Source organism: Nomascus leucogenys, chromosome 24 (genome assembly GCF_006542625.1).
Source record: "Nomascus leucogenys isolate Asia chromosome 24, Asia_NLE_v1, whole genome shotgun sequence".
NCBI classification, from domain to species: domain Eukaryota; kingdom Metazoa; phylum Chordata; class Mammalia; order Primates; family Hylobatidae; genus Nomascus; species Nomascus leucogenys.
In genome coordinates, this window is record NC_044404.1 from 12535810 (window position 1) to 12552309 (window position 16500).

At 54.0% G+C, this 16500-nt stretch overlaps 1 protein-coding gene across 3 annotated transcripts; it reads left to right on the forward strand.

The window, feature by feature from the left end:
* Window positions 1–1462: 1462 nt before the first annotated feature.
* Window positions 1463–16049, forward strand: AGTRAP (angiotensin II receptor associated protein). Of its 3 annotated transcripts, XM_012498490.2 has the most exons (6): window positions 1513–1599; window positions 11088–11122; window positions 11410–11506; window positions 12723–12828; window positions 13697–13871; window positions 15354–16049. In XM_012498490.2, the coding sequence occupies exons 1-6, from the start codon at window positions 1573–1575 to the stop codon at window positions 15379–15381; spliced, it is 468 nt and encodes a 155-aa protein (XP_012353944.1). In that variant the 5' UTR covers window positions 1513–1572; the 3' UTR covers window positions 15382–16049. The 3 variants fall into 3 exon arrangements, with proteins under 3 accessions (XP_003274294.1, XP_003274293.1, XP_012353944.1); XM_003274246.2 differs by lacking the exon at window positions 11410–11506 and having other exon boundaries at window positions 1463–1599; XM_003274245.3 differs by lacking the exon at window positions 11410–11506 and having other exon boundaries at window positions 1477–1599; window positions 13697–13892.
* The last annotated feature ends 451 nt before the right edge of the window (window positions 16050–16500 follow it).

Genomic DNA, 16500 nt, shown 5'->3' on the forward strand with positions numbered 1-16500 from the left:
TCACCCAGGCAGTTTTGTAGGTTCCCACCTGGTTTCCCCCATCCTAGGAACAAGACCAAGTGCTCAGGTGTACCCTGAAGGTTTCCATACCTAGGTGACACTAAACAAAAGCTGGTGTTCTCTAAAGAAAAGTTGATGTTAGGAAGGGACCTGGAGGTAGAGCGGATTAATGTTCTTGTTGCGGTGGGGGGGATGTGGTGGTCAACAATCTTTAAGAGAGGTGCCAGGTGAGGCAGGAGACAGCCATTTCTTTCCTCATGCACAATTGGGGGAGGAATTTCTTATGGTTTTTCAGCTAGAGTTTTCTAAAACTTTTGGTACGCTGATTAAAGTGGGCTCCCACCAATTTGGCTCCTCAGGTGTTGTTTTTGTTTGTTTGTTTTTCCCAGACAAGGTCTCACTCTGTCGTCCAGGCTGGAGTGCAGTGGCGTGATCTCGGCTCACAGCAGCCTCCCTGGTTCAAGCAATTCTCGTGCCTCAGCCTCCTGAGTAGCTGGGACTACAGGTGCGCACCACCACGCCCTGCTAATTTTGGTATTTTTAGTAGAGACGGGGTTTCACCATGTTGGCCAGGCTGGTCTCGAACTCCTGAGTTCAGGTGATCCACCCTCCTTGGCCTCCCAAAGTGCTGGGATAACAGGGGTGAGCCAGTGCGCCCAGCCTCATCTTGTGTTGGTAATAACAATAGCTTGTGTGTCCTGCCCATTTATTAAGTGCCAGGCACTGTTCTCTCCTAGACCAAACCGTAGTTAGGCTCCTCTGAGTCCTCATCTTGACTAGGCCTCGACCTTGGACCTCTGTGTCTTCCTGTCCTTGCTGGGCCTGAGCCTGCATAAACCAGTTTCAGCAAGAGTCCTGCTAAGTTAGCAAGAACCCCCCTCCCCCCCATCCTTGATGTCTCCTCCTAGGAATCTTCCATTCCTGGCTCCCTCATTCTGCTCTGGCTATAAATCCCTCCTTGGTCCTTGTTGTATTCGGTGTTGAGCCCAAACTCTCACTCCACGGCAATAACCCTACAGCAAGTCTTGAACAGTACTGGTTTAACAACTGTCCCAACAACGTTTTCTTTAACAACAGCGGTTAGCTCATTTAATCCTCATAAAGATCATATGAGGTAGGTATCCTAAATAGCCCATTTACACAGGGAAGTGGGAAGGAGAGAGGGTGCCCCAAGGACGAGACACAAGCTGTTGCCACATCAGCACTTTGCGCCTGGACGGTCCCCAAGTTGTCCTGGCTGCAGGCAGTCCCAACAGCCCGCTTCCTGGAATATTAGCCAGGCAGGATACGCCCTGGGCGACAGAAACTCCAGCTTTTGCCAGCGGCCCCCAGGTACTGCCTGGGCGGTGGCGGGAGTCTGGAGCTTGGCTGAAGGCAAGAGCTGCGGACGCCGTTTCCTAGCAACCGAGCGGCGGTCACGTGACCCGCTCCAGCCCGCTTCACGTGGTCTTGAGCGGCGCTGGGGTTGGAGTCGCCGCAACGGGCGGGGCGGGGCTGGGCAAGTTTGTTCCCCGACTTCGGAGCCCAGGAGCCCCCGCGGCTGCCGCGCAGGTGCCCTCGGCCTGGGTCGGGATGGAGCTGCCTGCTGTGAACCTGAAGGTGGCGACGGGCTGGGGGGAGGGTCCCCTTTGCGGGGGGAGGTGGGACGTTTGCATTTTCCAGGAAGGTGGGAGGAAGGACCGGGAGTTTTGGGGAAAGAGGGATGGTAGGGAGGAAGGGAAGGTACAGACCCCACGCGAGAAGGAGGTGGGCAGGCAGGCCACAGCAGGGAGAGTGATCCAGTCACAGGCCAGCAGGGCGACGTAGAGGGGCCGTTGGAGGTGGCAGCGGAGGGCAAGGGCCGCCCCCTCCCGGACTCAGACCCTCCAGCGGTTAGCGCTGGTCCCAGCATTGCTGTTGCCTGCACGCCCAGAATTCCCCTGGAGGAGGAGGAAGGTGCGCGGGAGGGGCTTGTAGGCGGCTCACCTCCCCCGCGCGGGGGTCAGGGACTGGGCTTGCCCCCTGGGTCCCAGCACCGTTCTAGGAGCCTCCTTGTTTTCTAAGTCGGGTTAAGGAAATCCGATGTTCCCAAGCAGTTGGTTTTATAAAGTTTACACATCCAGCGCCCTTATTTCATAATTAAGAAGCACGAACTCCAACAGAAATTACTTAAAAGCAGAAAACCCCAACTTTGTGCACTGGGAAGAACGCTGCAGGGCTTCCTGTGGTGTCTTCATTTCCGGAGCCGTGAGCTCAGTCCGGGTCTGGGTGCCAGCGGCTGTTCTTTTTCTCCCCGCCCAGCCCCGCCGCCCACGTGTCTGGGCTCCATTTGCATTAGAGGGGCTAGGGGCTTTAGCTGGTCAGGCAGGTGTGGACCTTGGACCAAACCGGCCATTTTGGGTCTTAGTGCAGCCTCCTTTGAGGCAATATCCAGGAATGTCCTCTTACTCATGAATGACAACGCATTTAGCTCCCTGTTGGTGTCTGGGACTAAATGGAACCTGAGAAATAGATGTTTACAAAACAATGGCTTAATACACTTTATTATTACACAACATCTGTGCTATGACTTGCCATGGGCACGTTTCCCTTCTTAATCATACTTGCTTCAGCAAACCTTCCTGAAGCTTCCAGTCAACGGTGGTGGGGAGACATGGCTGGAGCAAGGGAATGGGCTTGGATGGAACGTCCAGCTGGGAAGAAGTTTACGTGACAGCAACCGAGGTTTGTTGGTATCAATATGCACTCTATTCCAGGCAATGTGGGGTTAACACCAACTGCCTTTTCTCTGATGAGGGATTTGCTTAAAATAATTGCTGACAGAGGATCAGGTGAGGGCAGTGGGAGGGACAGAGCTCTAATTTATTGGCTTCTGTGGTGTGCCAGGTTATTTAATCACGGCAGCCTTATGAGAAAGCTGATATGGTCATCTTTTTACAGATGAGCAAACTTCAGCTTGGACTGGGTAAATTGCCAAGGTCCCGCAGGGAATAAGTGGCAGTATCAGGATTTGAACCCATAGGGATCAGACTCCAGGGCCAGGTCCTTTCTGGGGTACCAGCTTAGTTAGGGCTGACTTTAACGTTGGCTTTTTCTGTCCTTTGGGAGGGCTTAGTCTCTTTGGGGCTTTTTCTGAGCAACTTTTTGGGCCTGACAGGCTAAGAGCATCCACAGGTATGAGCTATGCTGGCTTTCGGTACCCAGGATGAAAAGGCTGGTCCTCCCCTTGACTTGGCAAACAAGACCCCAGTCTCCAAGGGTGTTAGCCGCTACCAGTCAGAGACAACAAAGTGCTGGGAGGCCCTGAGGGGTCAGGGTTGCCAGGTCATGTATAGGGGATCCAGGTGAATTTGAATTTCAGATCAACAACGAACAGTTTTTTAGTATGAGTAAGTCTCAGGCAATATGTGGGATATATTAACAAATTATTCATGATCTGATACTGGAAATTAACTGGGTGTTCTGTATTTTTGTTTGCTGAATCTGGCCACCCTGTGGAGGGTAGCTGTTGACTCCTTGCTTGCAGGCACTTAGGGGATGTTCTGAGTTCAGAGCCCTTCAGGAGGTGGGGAACTGCTGCCTGTGGCCTGCACTGCCTCCTCACTCCCTCATTTGTATATTCCTTGGGCAAGGGCTGAGTGCCTGCTTCTGCCCAGCTCAGCCAGAGTGGGCAGTGGTGCCAGGTGAGAAGAAACAGCTGCCCCAGGCCCTTTGCACAAAGGGCAGCTCCTGACCAAGCCCTGTCCATGTCTCTTGAAGCCAGGTCCTGAGCTGCAAGAATGACATTGTGATGAGCTTGGAAAGGACTGGACTTGGGTACAGAGGTCTTGTGGGAAGAAGACCTTGGGAGGAGGATCTGGTGGTCTAGGAGGTAGTCGTGTAGCATTAGGGTTAAGAACTCTGTAATGAGGACTGCTGGGATGGAGGGCTGACTTCCTGACAGGCACTGTGTGGAGCACTTCCCACACCTCCCCACCTCCCTGTACCACTGGATCCACGCAACAACACTGAATCAGGCATTACTGCCCTGCTTTGCAGAAGAGCAAACAGCTGTTCTGAGAGGTCAGGTGACTTGCCTAAGGTCACTAAGTTCTAAAGTCATGGAGCCAGGATCAGATCTACCTGTTCGCTTCCAGTACCCATGAAGTTAACTGCTGCATGACTCTGCCTCCTACCCGTGGCAGCCCTGACTGGTGTCCCTGGGCCCCGGCCACCCTGGGGGATCTCACTAGCACATATAACGGGCCACCAAGTGTTTGCACAGGACTGGTAGGAGTATATTCCATTTCTGGGAAGTCCTACCCCGCCATAGGTCCTCTAGTGGCAAACAAAGGGTTTAAGTCTTGGTCTGCATGCCCTGTTGGTTTCTCTTCAGCCTTTCCTTCTCCAAGTTAGACTTCCTCATTTCCATCCGCCCTCTACGGCTCTTCGAGATCCTGACGGTGTAGCACAGTGGACAGAGCACAGGCTTTGGGGGCAGGCAGGTCTGCATTCAAGGTCTTGAGTAGGTTTCTGTGTGACCTTGAGTAGGTTTCTGAACTCTCTCAGTATCTATTTCTTCATTGTAAAAAGAAGATAAATACAGTCCCTACCTCCTAGGAAGATGGATCCATGGTCCAGGACGTAGTCTAGAATTAGGGTTACAAATTCAGGCTGGGCCAGGCGTGGTGGCTCACAACTATAATCCTAGCACTTTGGGAGACCAGGCATGTGGATCATTTGAGGTCAGGAGTTCGAGACCAGCCTGGCCAACATGATGTAACCCCACCTCTACTAAAAATACAAAAATTAGCCAGGTGTGGTGGTGCTCGCCTGTAGTCCCAGCTACTGAGGAGGTGGAGGCACCGAGGATCACTTGAACATGGGAGGCAGAGGTTGCAGTGAGCCGAGATCCACTGCACTCCAGCCTGGGCGACAGAGCAAGACTCTGTCTCAAAAAACAAACAAAAACTCCGGCTGAATAGATCGATTCTGACATTTGTGTCTGGGCTCTGTTGTTTATAAGCTTTGTGAATTGGGCCAATTTACTGAATCTCTCAGAGCCTCAGTTCTACCCCATACAGTTACACGGATGACAAGAGTTAGGTGCAGTGCAGTGTAGATGCATGGCAGGCAGGTGCTTGTCAGTAGCAGGAGTTGCTGCTGTCGTTGACGATACAGGATCCCTGCCCCACATAGGTATTTAACAGCTAGTAAACGGATACTTACATTGACCGTCCAGATAGATGCTTGTCTCTGGCAGTTGAGGCACCCTGTGGGACAAATGGGTACTGCCTCCGTTTTGCAGAAAGGAGCCTGAGGCCTTGGTGCCTGGACCAGCACCCTGGTCTCCTGTTCCAACATAGCATCCTGGGACCCTCTGCTGCCTTGGCCCATTGACCCCTGTCTGGGAAAGAGCTGGGCGGCCTCCCCTGGGCTGAGCATGTAGTGAGATTCCAGGGGCTCAGGTCCGTCCTTCCTGCCCAGCTGGGAAAGGTCCTGTCCTGGCCCTGCCACCCATTTAGCTCAGGTTCCTCCCCTGCTTCCAGCTCCTCTTTCAGGCAGTACCTGAGAATCCTGTGTCTCTTTGGCTACCAGGAAGCTCCCCCAGGGCCAGCAGACAGTGATTTTGTCCCGACAGTTACTGGCCCCTCTTTCCCTGGGCTGCCAGGAAGTGCAGGGCCCGTTTGGCTCAATTTCTCCCTGGAGCCTTCCTGCACATTAAGGCCTCTCTGGGTGTCCTCCTGTTACACAGATGAAGAAACTGAGGCAGGGGAGGCTTAGGCTTCCGGATGTTTCTTTTCCCAGGGGTTTAAAGGAGCAAATGGTGTTTTCTTCATATTTATCAAACCAAAGTGACGTCACGCAGAGGAGACTGTGTGTGTTCTAAGGATCTGCAGTATTTCCAGGTTACGTTGTTTTCTTCTCTAACAGAGATGGCAGAGGTGTGGACCCAGCTGCGTGTTCACTCTATTACAGGCCCTTCCAGCGCTAGGAAAGGTCTTTATCTCACAGGTTGTAAGCATGACCCTTAGGGTACCCTGCGGATCAGAGGCCCCCCTGGGACTCAGCCTTTCATGCTGCCATTCTCTCCGGAATAATCCAGGGCTCTGCAGGGCTCATTGATTAAAGACCTCCTATGTGTACAGTCTAGGCATAGGAGCCAGAGCATTGAAAATGAAGATCATTTCCAAAACAAGCCCAGAGTGGGAAGAGTTAGGTGTCAATTTTGGGGAGGAAAGGAGTGATGGGAGCTACCTCCCCTCTGTCTCTTTCCTCGGTGTCTTCTTTAAAAGCTAGATGTTGGGACCACTGTGGCTGACTGTGTGGTGTGGCCCTGAGCGAGTTCCTTCCTGTCTGTGGTCCAGGGTTTACTATCAGTTGGAGGGGACAGTGGTTAGCTCTGAAGATAAAGATCAGAATCGTCCTCATGCCCAGCCCTGCCTGCCCCCAACTTCCTGTCCCTCCCTCCTCCACTCCCCTCCCCTCACCTTCCACTCCAGCCACACTGGCTTCTGTTCAGTTTCCAGAAAGTTCCATGCCCCTCTTCTGCCACAGAGCCTTTGTGAGTGCCGCCTCTCCTGCTCAAAATGCTCTTCTTCCCCCTCTGCCTCCCCCATCCCTTCCTCAGAGAAGCCCCTGACCACCCCAGCCTCCCTGCTGTTCAATCAGGTGCCCTTTCCCTTGCTATAGCCTTCCTTCAGGATGAGGGTTCACTGCACCTCCATTCCTAGGGCAGAGTACCTGGTTAGCGATGTCAGTACTGAGAGCACAGCTCCGAATCTGCTGTGCACACCTCTGACTCCCCAGGGTGGATGAAAAGCAGGTGCCAGTGATGCTGGGTGACACTAAATGTTTAAGAAACTTAACACCATTTATCACTTCAAGCCCCTGGGGATTTAAATCCATGGACGACTACACCTCTCCTGCCTCAGTTTCCCCATCTTTGTAATGGGGAGAGGCCTAATGGCTGGACAGCACAGCCTGGGTCTGAGTCCTGGCTCTGCCACTGGCCTGCTCTGTGACCTTGGGCAAGTTACTTCCTTCTGAGCCTCAGTTTTCTCAGCTGTAAAATGGGGATGATAAGACCTCAGACGATTGTAAGGATTTCGTGCATTTATATACAGAAAGCACTTAGAATGGCACCTAGCACATAGGAAGCGTTCAATAGTAGATGAAGGTAGGTGAGGTGATGGGGAAGATTCCTTCTAGAGCTAGCCTTCTGTAACACACTACTCAGCCTGGTCAGAGTCTCGAGGTCTTCTTAAAGTTGGGTGCATCAGTCCTTACAGAATTATTTTCCTAGTCTCTTGGAGCTGGGAGAGGAATTTCTTTTGGGCCACAGAGCCAGGCCTCTTGTGGTTCACTCTGGCCCTGGGCCCTGGAGGTGAAGGTGAAGTATCTCAGCCGCCAGCTCTGGATTCGATCTGCCCCCATGTGTGGACCTTTCTCACAAGCCCAAACAGTTCCCAGCTGAAGGCCTGCGCCCCCAGCGGGGAGGTTGGGTGCACTGGTTTTGGAGGCGAGTTTGAAATTTAATTCCAGTTTTGCCACTTGCTACCTGTGGAGTCTTAACATAATTTATCTCTGAGTCTTGTTTTCTCATCTGTGAAATGGGAATAATAGTATCTGTTCCAGACGCTGCTGTGAGGTCCAGATAAGGTCATGTGAGACGGTTGGCATAGGGCCTGGCACATAGTTGGTGTGTGGTCAAGAGTAACTCTTCTAGAAATGCTTTTTCCTCCTCTGCCAGAGTGAGTTTGTCTGTCTTTTCTTTCTTTTCCTTTCTTTCCTTTCTTTCCCTTCCTTCCTTCCTTCTTTCCTTCCTTTTCTTTCTTTCTTCTTTCTCTCTTCCTTCTCTTTCTCTTTCTTTCTTTTCTTTCTTTCTTTCCTTTCTCTTTCTGGCAGGATCTTGCTCTGTCCCCCAGGCCGTAGTGCAGTGGTGCAATCTTGGCTCACTGCATACTGGACCTCACTGGCTCAAGTGATTCTCCCACCTCAGCCCCCCAAGTAGCTGGGGCTATAGGTGTACTCCACCATGCCTGGCTAATTTTTTGATTTTTTGTAGAGATAGGGTCTTACTTTGTTGGCCAGGTTGTTCTCGAACTCCTGGGCTCAAGCAGTCTTCTCCCTCCACCTCCTAAAGTGTTGGGATTACAGGCGTGAGCCACCAGACCTGGCCCAGAGTTCTTTTTTGCAGGTGGCGAGGGCTCCTTCTGTCCTTCCACCCAGGCTAGAAACCCCGGCCTTCTTCGCAAACCTTGCCCGTGTCTGTGCCAGGACGCTGCCTCTGCCCCAGGCGTGTGGCATCTCTCCCAGCCTGACCCCTCAATCCCTTGAGTAAATTTCTTCTAGGGCCCTCACTGACCACCAGGCCCGTTGAAGCTCCCAATTTGGGGCTCCCGGCCTCCGAAAGTCTCTGTTCTACCCCACCCCGACCTCAGTTATCTCCATGCCCACCGCCACCCATGCAGGGCCTGGGGCTTGGCCCCACCTTTGCTTGGCCGAGTCCCGCTCACACATTGTGCTCAGCCTGGGTCCTTTCCCTTTGGAAGCTCTTGCTGCAGCTGCCTGCCCTCCCGAGGCATCTTTTTTTTTTTTTTTTTGAGATGGAGTCTCACTCTGTCACCCAAACTGGAGTGCTGTGGCCCAATCTGGGCTCACGGCAACCTCTGCCTCCCAGGTTCAAGCAATTTTCGTGCCTCAACTTCCAGAGTAGCTGGGATTACAGGTGCCCACCACCATCCCCAGCTAATTTTTGTCTTTTTAGTAGAGACAGAGTTTCACCATGTTAGCCAGGCTGGTCTCGAACTCCTGACCTCAAGTGATCCACCTGCCTTGGCCTCCCAAAGTGCTGGGATTACAGGCGTGAGCCACCGTGCCCAGCCCATCTGCCCTTTTTCTTTTTTCTTTTTTTTTTTTGAGACCGAGTTTTGTTCTTGTTGCCCAGGCTGGAGTACAATGGCACGATCTCGGCTCACTGCAACCGCTGCCTCCTGGGTTCAAGCGATCCTCCTGCCTCAGCCTCCTGAGTAGCTGGGATTACCGGCATGTGCCACCATGCCCAGCTAACTTTGTATTTTTAGTAGAAACGGGGTTTCTCCATGTTGGTCAGGCTGATCTTGAACTCCCGACCTCAGGTGATCTGCCCACCTCAGCCTCCCAAAGTGCTGGGATTACAGGCGTGAGCCACCGCGCCCCGCCTCCATCTGCCCTTTTTCTATGTGCTTTCCAGTCAGGGCCTTGTTGATGTCCCGGAGTAGAGACCAGTTCCAGGGGAGGAGGCTGTTATTTTAAGGACACAGAGGACATTAAAAAGGGTAAAATATTGTAGCCGGGTGCAGTGGCTCCTGCCTGTAATCCCAGCACTTTGGAAGACCAAGGTGGGTAGATTGCTTGAGCCCAGGAATTTGAGACTAGCCTGGTTAACATAGGGAGACCTTGTCTCTACAAAAAAATAAAAATTAGCTGGGCGTGGCGGTACACACCTGTAGTCCCAGCTACTGGGGAGGCTGAAGCAGGAGGATCACTTAAGCCCAGGAGTTCGAGGCTGCAGTGAGCTGTGATGGCGCCACTGAACTCCAGCCTGACCCACAGAGCAAGACCCTGTCTCAAAATTTAAAAAGAAAAAAGTAGAATATTGCAGAAATCCAGAAAAATAGCCAGGGGGATTTTGTTGTTGTTGTTTTTCCTTACTATAAGGCATACCAAGCTATCTCCCTGTAGAAAAGTCTCAGTGGTGTCTCTCACTGTACTTGGCGTGAAGCCCACGCTCCCTTCCGAGGCCCTCAGGCCCCCCTACCTGTCCCTAGCCCTCCCTTTGCCCGCTCTCTCCAGCCACAACAGCTGCTTTCCCCTCTGCCCCCCACAGTGCCCCAGCTCCAATGTCCCAAGAAATCACCCTCACGTGAGCCCCCACCGATCCGCTTCCCATCGAGGCTTCTTCTGATTTCAGAGCAGATTCCCTGCATTCCACAAAGAGCCTCCCGCCCTTGTGTTACAGGAAAGGGGTCCCGATCCAGACCCCAAGAGAGGGTTCTCGCATCTCACACAAGAAAGAATTCAGGGCGAGTCCATAGAGTAAAGTGAAAGCAAGTGTGTTAAGAAAGTAAAGGAATAAAAGACTGGCTACTCCATAGGCAGAGCATCCCTGACGGCTGCTGGTTGCCCTTTTTTTTTTTTTTTTTTTTTTTTTTTTAGTTAATTTATTTATTTATTTATTTATTTTTGAGACAGAGTTTCACTCTTGTCGCCCAGGCTGGATCGGCTCACTGCAACCTCCACCTCCCAGGTTCAAGCTACTCTCCTGTCTCAGCCAACTGAGTAGCTGGGATTACAGGCATGCACCACCACGCCTGGCTAATTTTTGTATTTTTTAGTAGAGATGGGGCTTCACCATATTGGCCAGGCTGGTTCTGCACTCCTGACCTCAGGTGATCCACCCGTCTCAGCCTCCCAAAGTGCTGGGATTACAGGTGTGATCCACCACGCCCAGCCTGGTTGCCCATTTTTATAGTTATTTCTTGATAATATGCTAACCAAGGGGTGGATTATTCATGCCTCCCCTTTTTAGACCATATAGGGTAAGTTTCTGACGTTGCCATGGCATTTGTAAACTGTCACGGTGCTGGTGGGAGTGTAGCAGTGAGGACGACCGGAGGTTACTCTCGTGGCCATCTTGATTTGGGTGGGTTTTAGCTGGCTTCTTTACTGTAACCCGTTTTGTCAGCAAGGTCTTTATGACCTGTACCTTGTGCTGACCTCCTATCATCCTGTAATGCCTTAACCATCTGGGAATGCAGCCCGCTAGGTTTCAGCCTTATTTCACCCAGCTCCTATTCAAGATGGAATTGCTCTGGTTCGTACGCCTCTGATGCTTGGAAGGGGTGTGGGTGTCAGCTGCCCCATGGGAGGGGTGAAGGCATGAAGCAGCCCCTCCCTGGCCTGGCCTGCTTTCTTCCTCCTTCACTCCTGGGCCACCTGCAGTTGCTGGTGTGCCTTTTCAACAGACATTACTGAGGCCCTCAGAGGTGCTGGCGTGGGGGCCTCCTGTGTTTTCTGCACCCGACACTTTCCTGCCCCTGTGGTCATGTTCACAGACCTCTTCTCCCGCCCTTGTTGTGCCACAGGTGATTCTCCTAGGTCACTGGCTGCTGACAACCTGGTAAGTGACTCTGTGGGTATCTGTGTGTCTCCTGTGGTCTCAGGGTCTATGTCAGCCGGGTCAGGTCCTGGTTCTGCCATGTTTTAGCCAGGTTACTTTGGGCCAAACAGCTCTGCCTCTCGGGGTCTTGATTTCCATCTGTACAATAGGCATAAGGATTGCACACCCTGCAGGAGCTGGGAGGGAGACGTGGAAGTGCTCATCAGAGCTCCCCAGGGCCTGCCCACAGTGAGGCCTCAGCACTGCAGCTTGATTTTCACCTTTACCATCTCTTTTAATCTGTTGAGCTTCTGGAGACATTTCTCTGCCAAACCAAGATTGGAAACCATTGAGCTCACCTGTGCATTTTGCAAACTTCGAAGTGCAGCGCACAGGGCAACAGCTGTGAGTAATGTGAACCGTAACCATCATGGTTCACGACCTTGAGAAGCAGGGCCAAAATACAGATTTCTTAGTCACACTTCCCCAAGATTCTGAGTTGGTGATTCTGGGCTGGGACCCAGGCACCTGCTTTCTTAAAAGCAAAAGATAAGATGGTTTATTCAAAGACCTATTGAACCGAATGGCACTCCACACCTGCCTTGCACATGTCTTCTGCATACTACACTTCAGTGAATGTCCTATAAATCTAGGAAGTGCCCGCTGCATGCAGGGGAAGGCAAGGCCCAGTGGGTTTGGTAATAAACGAGGTAGACTCAGTCCCTGTCCTCCTGAGTCTTCCTTGCAGCACAGCAGGGTGAGCAAGAGCATGGCCTCTCCAGCCAGACTCCAAATCCCAGCCCCACTGCTCAGCAACTGTGTGACCTTGGGCAAGTTACTTAACCTCTTTATGTCTCAGTTTCCTCATCTCTAATGTGAGGATAACAATAATACTTCCTTCCTATGGTTATTAACATAAACGTACATAAATGAGTTAATTTAAAACAGAACCATGCTAGGTACTAGCAAGTGATCTGTGTTCACTGTGATTTTGATTGGATTGACAAGTAAGTCAACAATGTCAGTAGCAATACCCTAAAAATAGAATAGGGTGGGCCTTGTGTTAGGAAAGTGACGGAGTTGTACTTAGCACCGGTGGGCGAGGGAAGGAGTCTCAGGGTGAACATTCGAGTCTCAGGGTGAATGACAAAAGGGGGTCCAGGTGTCAGAGTAGAGGGCGCCCGCCTCACAGGGCAGTGATTGGGAGGTCAGTAGGGCGGGGCGGTGTCCGGGATCCCACAGGCCCCTTAGGCCCTGGTGAAGAGTCTGCATTTTATTCCAAATGGGACAGAAAACTGTTGGAGGATTTTTAGCAGAGGAGTCACAGCATCTGACTACATTACCAGTTGCTGTTTAGAGAACAGAGTGGCAGTCAGGACGCTGGCACAGGGTGGCTGCGGCTGTCATCTGGCAGGAGAGGGAGGTGCTTTGGATCTACAGGGACACAGCCAGATCCAGGGTCTGGGTGGGACGCAGAGCCCACGGGATTTGCTGGAACACAGCTGGGTGGCCTCAAAGACTATGGTGTGTTCTGGGAGGAGGCCCTGAGACCCCGGAGCAGGAGGGAGGTGACCTGTGGGGTGGTGGCCACCTGACGGGACTGAGCTACCTCTTCCTACAGGGGCTGCATTGTATTCTCAGGCTCCTATGCCTGGGCCAACTTCACCATCCTGGCCTTGGGCGTGTGGGCTGTGGCTCAGCGGGACTCCATCGACGCCATAAGCATGGTGAGCCAGGGTGGGGGAGAGGCGGCAGGGTGAGGGGACGCAGCACAGGGCAAGACATAGCCTGGCTCTGCTACCCCGTCCCATCCCAATCTTCCCCCTCTTCCTTGGGCCGCCACTTCCCATTGTCTAAAGCCTGTTCATCAGCCTCCTGGGCTCCGGCCCATGCCTATCTTCAGGAGCCCAGCCTGCTGCTGCTCTTGTCTGGCTTAGAGAACCCCAAGTCTGCCATTATCTCCCCGAGGAAAGCCATGGGGTGGGTCCCACCAGTGCCTCAGATTAGCCACTTCGCAAGAGCAGTGGAACATCCCCTGTAACCTCCCTCTGTGGCTCTCTTTTAGGGGAGGGGATATGGCTGGGAGACCCAGCCAAGAGGGCATTCCACTACTTTAGGAAGTAGAGGTGACCCTGCCCCACCAAAACCTCCCATAGGGGGAGCTTCTCAGCACCCACCAAGCCCCGTGGGGCAGTGAGCGCTCCCACACGGGCTCTTCAAGCCGAGGCCAGGGCCTCAAGATGACTGAGAAGAGATTTTCTTTGTGTTGGAGAAGGACTGGGTGAACTCCAAGGAACCTTCCTCTATGGAGGTTCTAGAGCCAAGTCTTGTGCCCATCATGGCCTTAGAGGCGACGGGAAATGGGTGGGGAGGGAGGCTCTGGTGGAACCGAGACCTGGGCTCCCGGCATCCCTGTCCCCAGACTGCAGTCTCAGCCAGCGGCTCCCCAACGGGCCCTGCCTGCTTGCTTGATCTGTTTTCCAGCAAGCCCCAAGGACACAGTGGGACATGAAACAGCTTCCCATCCGGTACGTGGTGGGGCAGCCACGGAGCGTGGTGGGGGTGTTGTGCTCATCAGTGTGGTGTGTCTTGCAGTTTCTTGGTGGCTTGCTGGCCACCATCTTCTTGGACATCGTGCACATCAGTATCTTCTACCCGCGGGTCAGCCTCACGGACACGGGCCGCTTTGGTGCAGGCATGGCCATCCTCAGCCTGCTGCTCAAGCCGCTCTCCTGCTGCTTCGTCTACCACATGTACCGGGAGCGCGGGGGTGAGCTCCTGGTCCACACTGGTGAGGCCACCACCTCCAGCCAGCTCCCCACCGCTCCCGTCTGTCCCTTGCCTGGCCTCCAGCCTCTCCCTCAGTGAGCCAGCCTTGCCCCATGGGGCCAGGGCTCAAGGTGCAGGGAGAGTGTGGTATGGGTGCTCTGTACCAGGGTGGACAGGTCCAAGCTCCTAGTCTCTGCTGCAGGAGCCCAGGGGCCCCCTGGTTGTCCTGGTCTGCCGTGACCACCTTCTGCTGTGAAGCTGAGGCTGGGCCCTTCTCTCAGCCCAGAGCACAGGAACAGCTGGGGGTACCATTTAGTTCCCAGGGGCAGCCCTGGGCTGTCTCCATCCTGAGGGCCACAGGCACCTACAGGTCTCCTCTCTGTTCTCACCGGGGCCCATCACTAGAACCCCATTTCCTGCCACATGGGGTCTTCCTTCTCCTGCTGCAGAGACTGCTAGGTGGCCAGGGCAGAGCTCGCACCAGTGTAGGCTGTGGGAGCCTCAGTGAAGACAGCCCTGAACAGGGGGCACTTTCCCTGCCCACCGGCCCCTCCCCACTCACCCAGCCTTACACCTGCCCTCTCCCACACCCTCTCTGAACTCCTGTACCCCTTCTCCTGGTGGCCGAGCCATTTGCCTGCTCTCTTGACACCTCTCTCCCTTTCTCTCCCTCTTTGAGAGGAGTGGAGGGAGGTGGTGGGGTGTGGCCTTCTGCCTTTCACTCCTGAGATGAGATGCCCCAGGTGGCCTGTGACTGCCACCAGCTGGTTGAGGGTGGGAATGGCCTGGGGCTGCCCACAGTGGCTGACCTCAGCACTGCCTGGGCCTGTCCCCAGGTGATGGGTGCCAGAATGTTTCTCCCATTGGACAGATGAGGAAACTGAGGCCCACATCCTTTGGGACTTGTTCAGGGTCCCAGGATGAATGTACAGAGTAGGGGATGGGAGTGAGGCATGTGGGGTACTCGGAGCCCTACAGCCCTGCCTTGGACCCAGCCCCGGCCTCCAAGGCCGTCTGGATATGGTAATGTGGTGTCCTTGTACCTGGGAGGGGAGCTGGAGAGGAGTGTGTGGGCCCTGGGCTGGTGTCCCTCTGCCCAGGTTCCTAAGCACGTGCTGCCTGGGGAAGCCCATGGCACAGGGGCCAGGAGCCTGGCTTTGGACTCGGCTGCCTAGGCGTGGGTCCCAGCATCATCAGCTTTGAGCTGTGTGATCTCGGGCAAGTCACTTCATCCCTTTGACCCACAGTTTCCTCATCTGTAAAGTGGAGACAGTAAAAATACCCGCTGCACAGGGATACAGCAGGATTGATTGAATAATACATGCTAAAGGTTTAGGGCCTGGGGCAGCTGCCTCTGTCTCTGTGCATGGTGTCAGGATACCCAGCCCGAGGGTGGCAGGGGTGGATCTTGGGTTGGACTCAGCTGAATGTCCCGAGTTCTCACCCTTCATTTTTCTTTCCCACCATGTCCCCTGTCACCCAGGTTTCCTTGGGTCTTCTCAGGACCATAGTGCCTACCAGACGATTGACTCAGCAGAGGCGCCCGCAGATCCCTTTGCAGTCCCAGAGGGCAGGGGTCAAGATGCCCGAGGGTACTGAAGCCAGTCACGCTGCGCCCGGCCCTGCCCCGGGCCTTCCTCGTGCCTGGGAGGTCATTCTAGGGATGCTCCTGACCTCCGTCTCTTGGACCTAAGATGGAATGTGTCCCCAGCTCAGGGATTGGCTGAACCAAGAGGCCAGGAGCCCCCATGGGCCACCCAGTGCCATGCACACTCCTGTCCCGAACTCCCTGAGGCCTCCCTTCCCTTCAGGGCACCCGCTGGTTCCCAGGCTGGAACCATGGTCTCTCTTTACCTCCTACCCCATCGTGGCACCACAGAGGCCCTCAGCCGAGTCCTGCCTGAGTGTTGCAAGCTCAGGCCTTTAAGGACCGCTGATGCCCCCTCAGGCCTCCCCCAAGTTTGTTGGGCTTTGGTGGAAGCCCTGAGAGCTTCAGGTCCTGCTCAGCCTGAGGAGCAGTCTGGCATGGGAGTGAGGCCCCATCCTTCTCACTGCCTGGTCACATGGTGCCTAGGGATACAGGGCTGGAGGCCAGAGGTGTCAGCAACACTGTGACCCACCACAACCTCCAGCCTCCCTTTTCAGACCCACAGCATTAAAGTTTGGGGAATTGTGTAGATGGGCTGTGTTTTGAGCCACTTTCAATCTCCTGGCTGGGCTGGGGCCTGGCCTTGTTCCTGGGAAGATTTCTCCTGCCAATTCCCAGGTGGAGCCTGCGCTGTGCTGCCCCATTCTGTCATGGCAGGAGGAAACGGGCATGTGCGTTGGCTGAGCTGGGCTTGTGCCTGGCTCTGGCCTAGCAGAGACCACAGCAGAGAGAGACACTGGTGGGTGTGGTGCGTGGGCATCCGTTTCTCTGAACCAGATGACCCAGGCACTGTTTTGAATCCTGCTCTGCCACTTACTAGCTGCATGCCTTCAGTGTCTTCTAGAAAGGGTTGGTGCCTGCTCCAGGTGTAAAGTGCCTGGTGTGAGGAGGGCTCCCTAAGTGATGGCGAACTTGTTAGTGGTGGACTTGCTCCTCGGGCCAGTGACGATGCTAGGTTAGGAGGCAGGGGCGACCTCTTCCT

Coding starts and splice junctions, on each gene's coding strand:
- AGTRAP (XM_003274245.3), top strand. CDS start 1,573: ATGGAGCTGCCTGCTGTGAACCTGAAG. Junction 1,600..11,087: donor TGCCTGCTGTGAACCTGAAG/GTGGCGACGGGC, acceptor GTTGTGCCACAG/GTGATTCTCCTAGGTCACTG. Junction 12,829..13,696: donor CCATCGACGCCATAAGCATG/GTGAGCCAGGGT, acceptor TGTGTCTTGCAG/TTTCTTGGTGGCTTGCTGGC.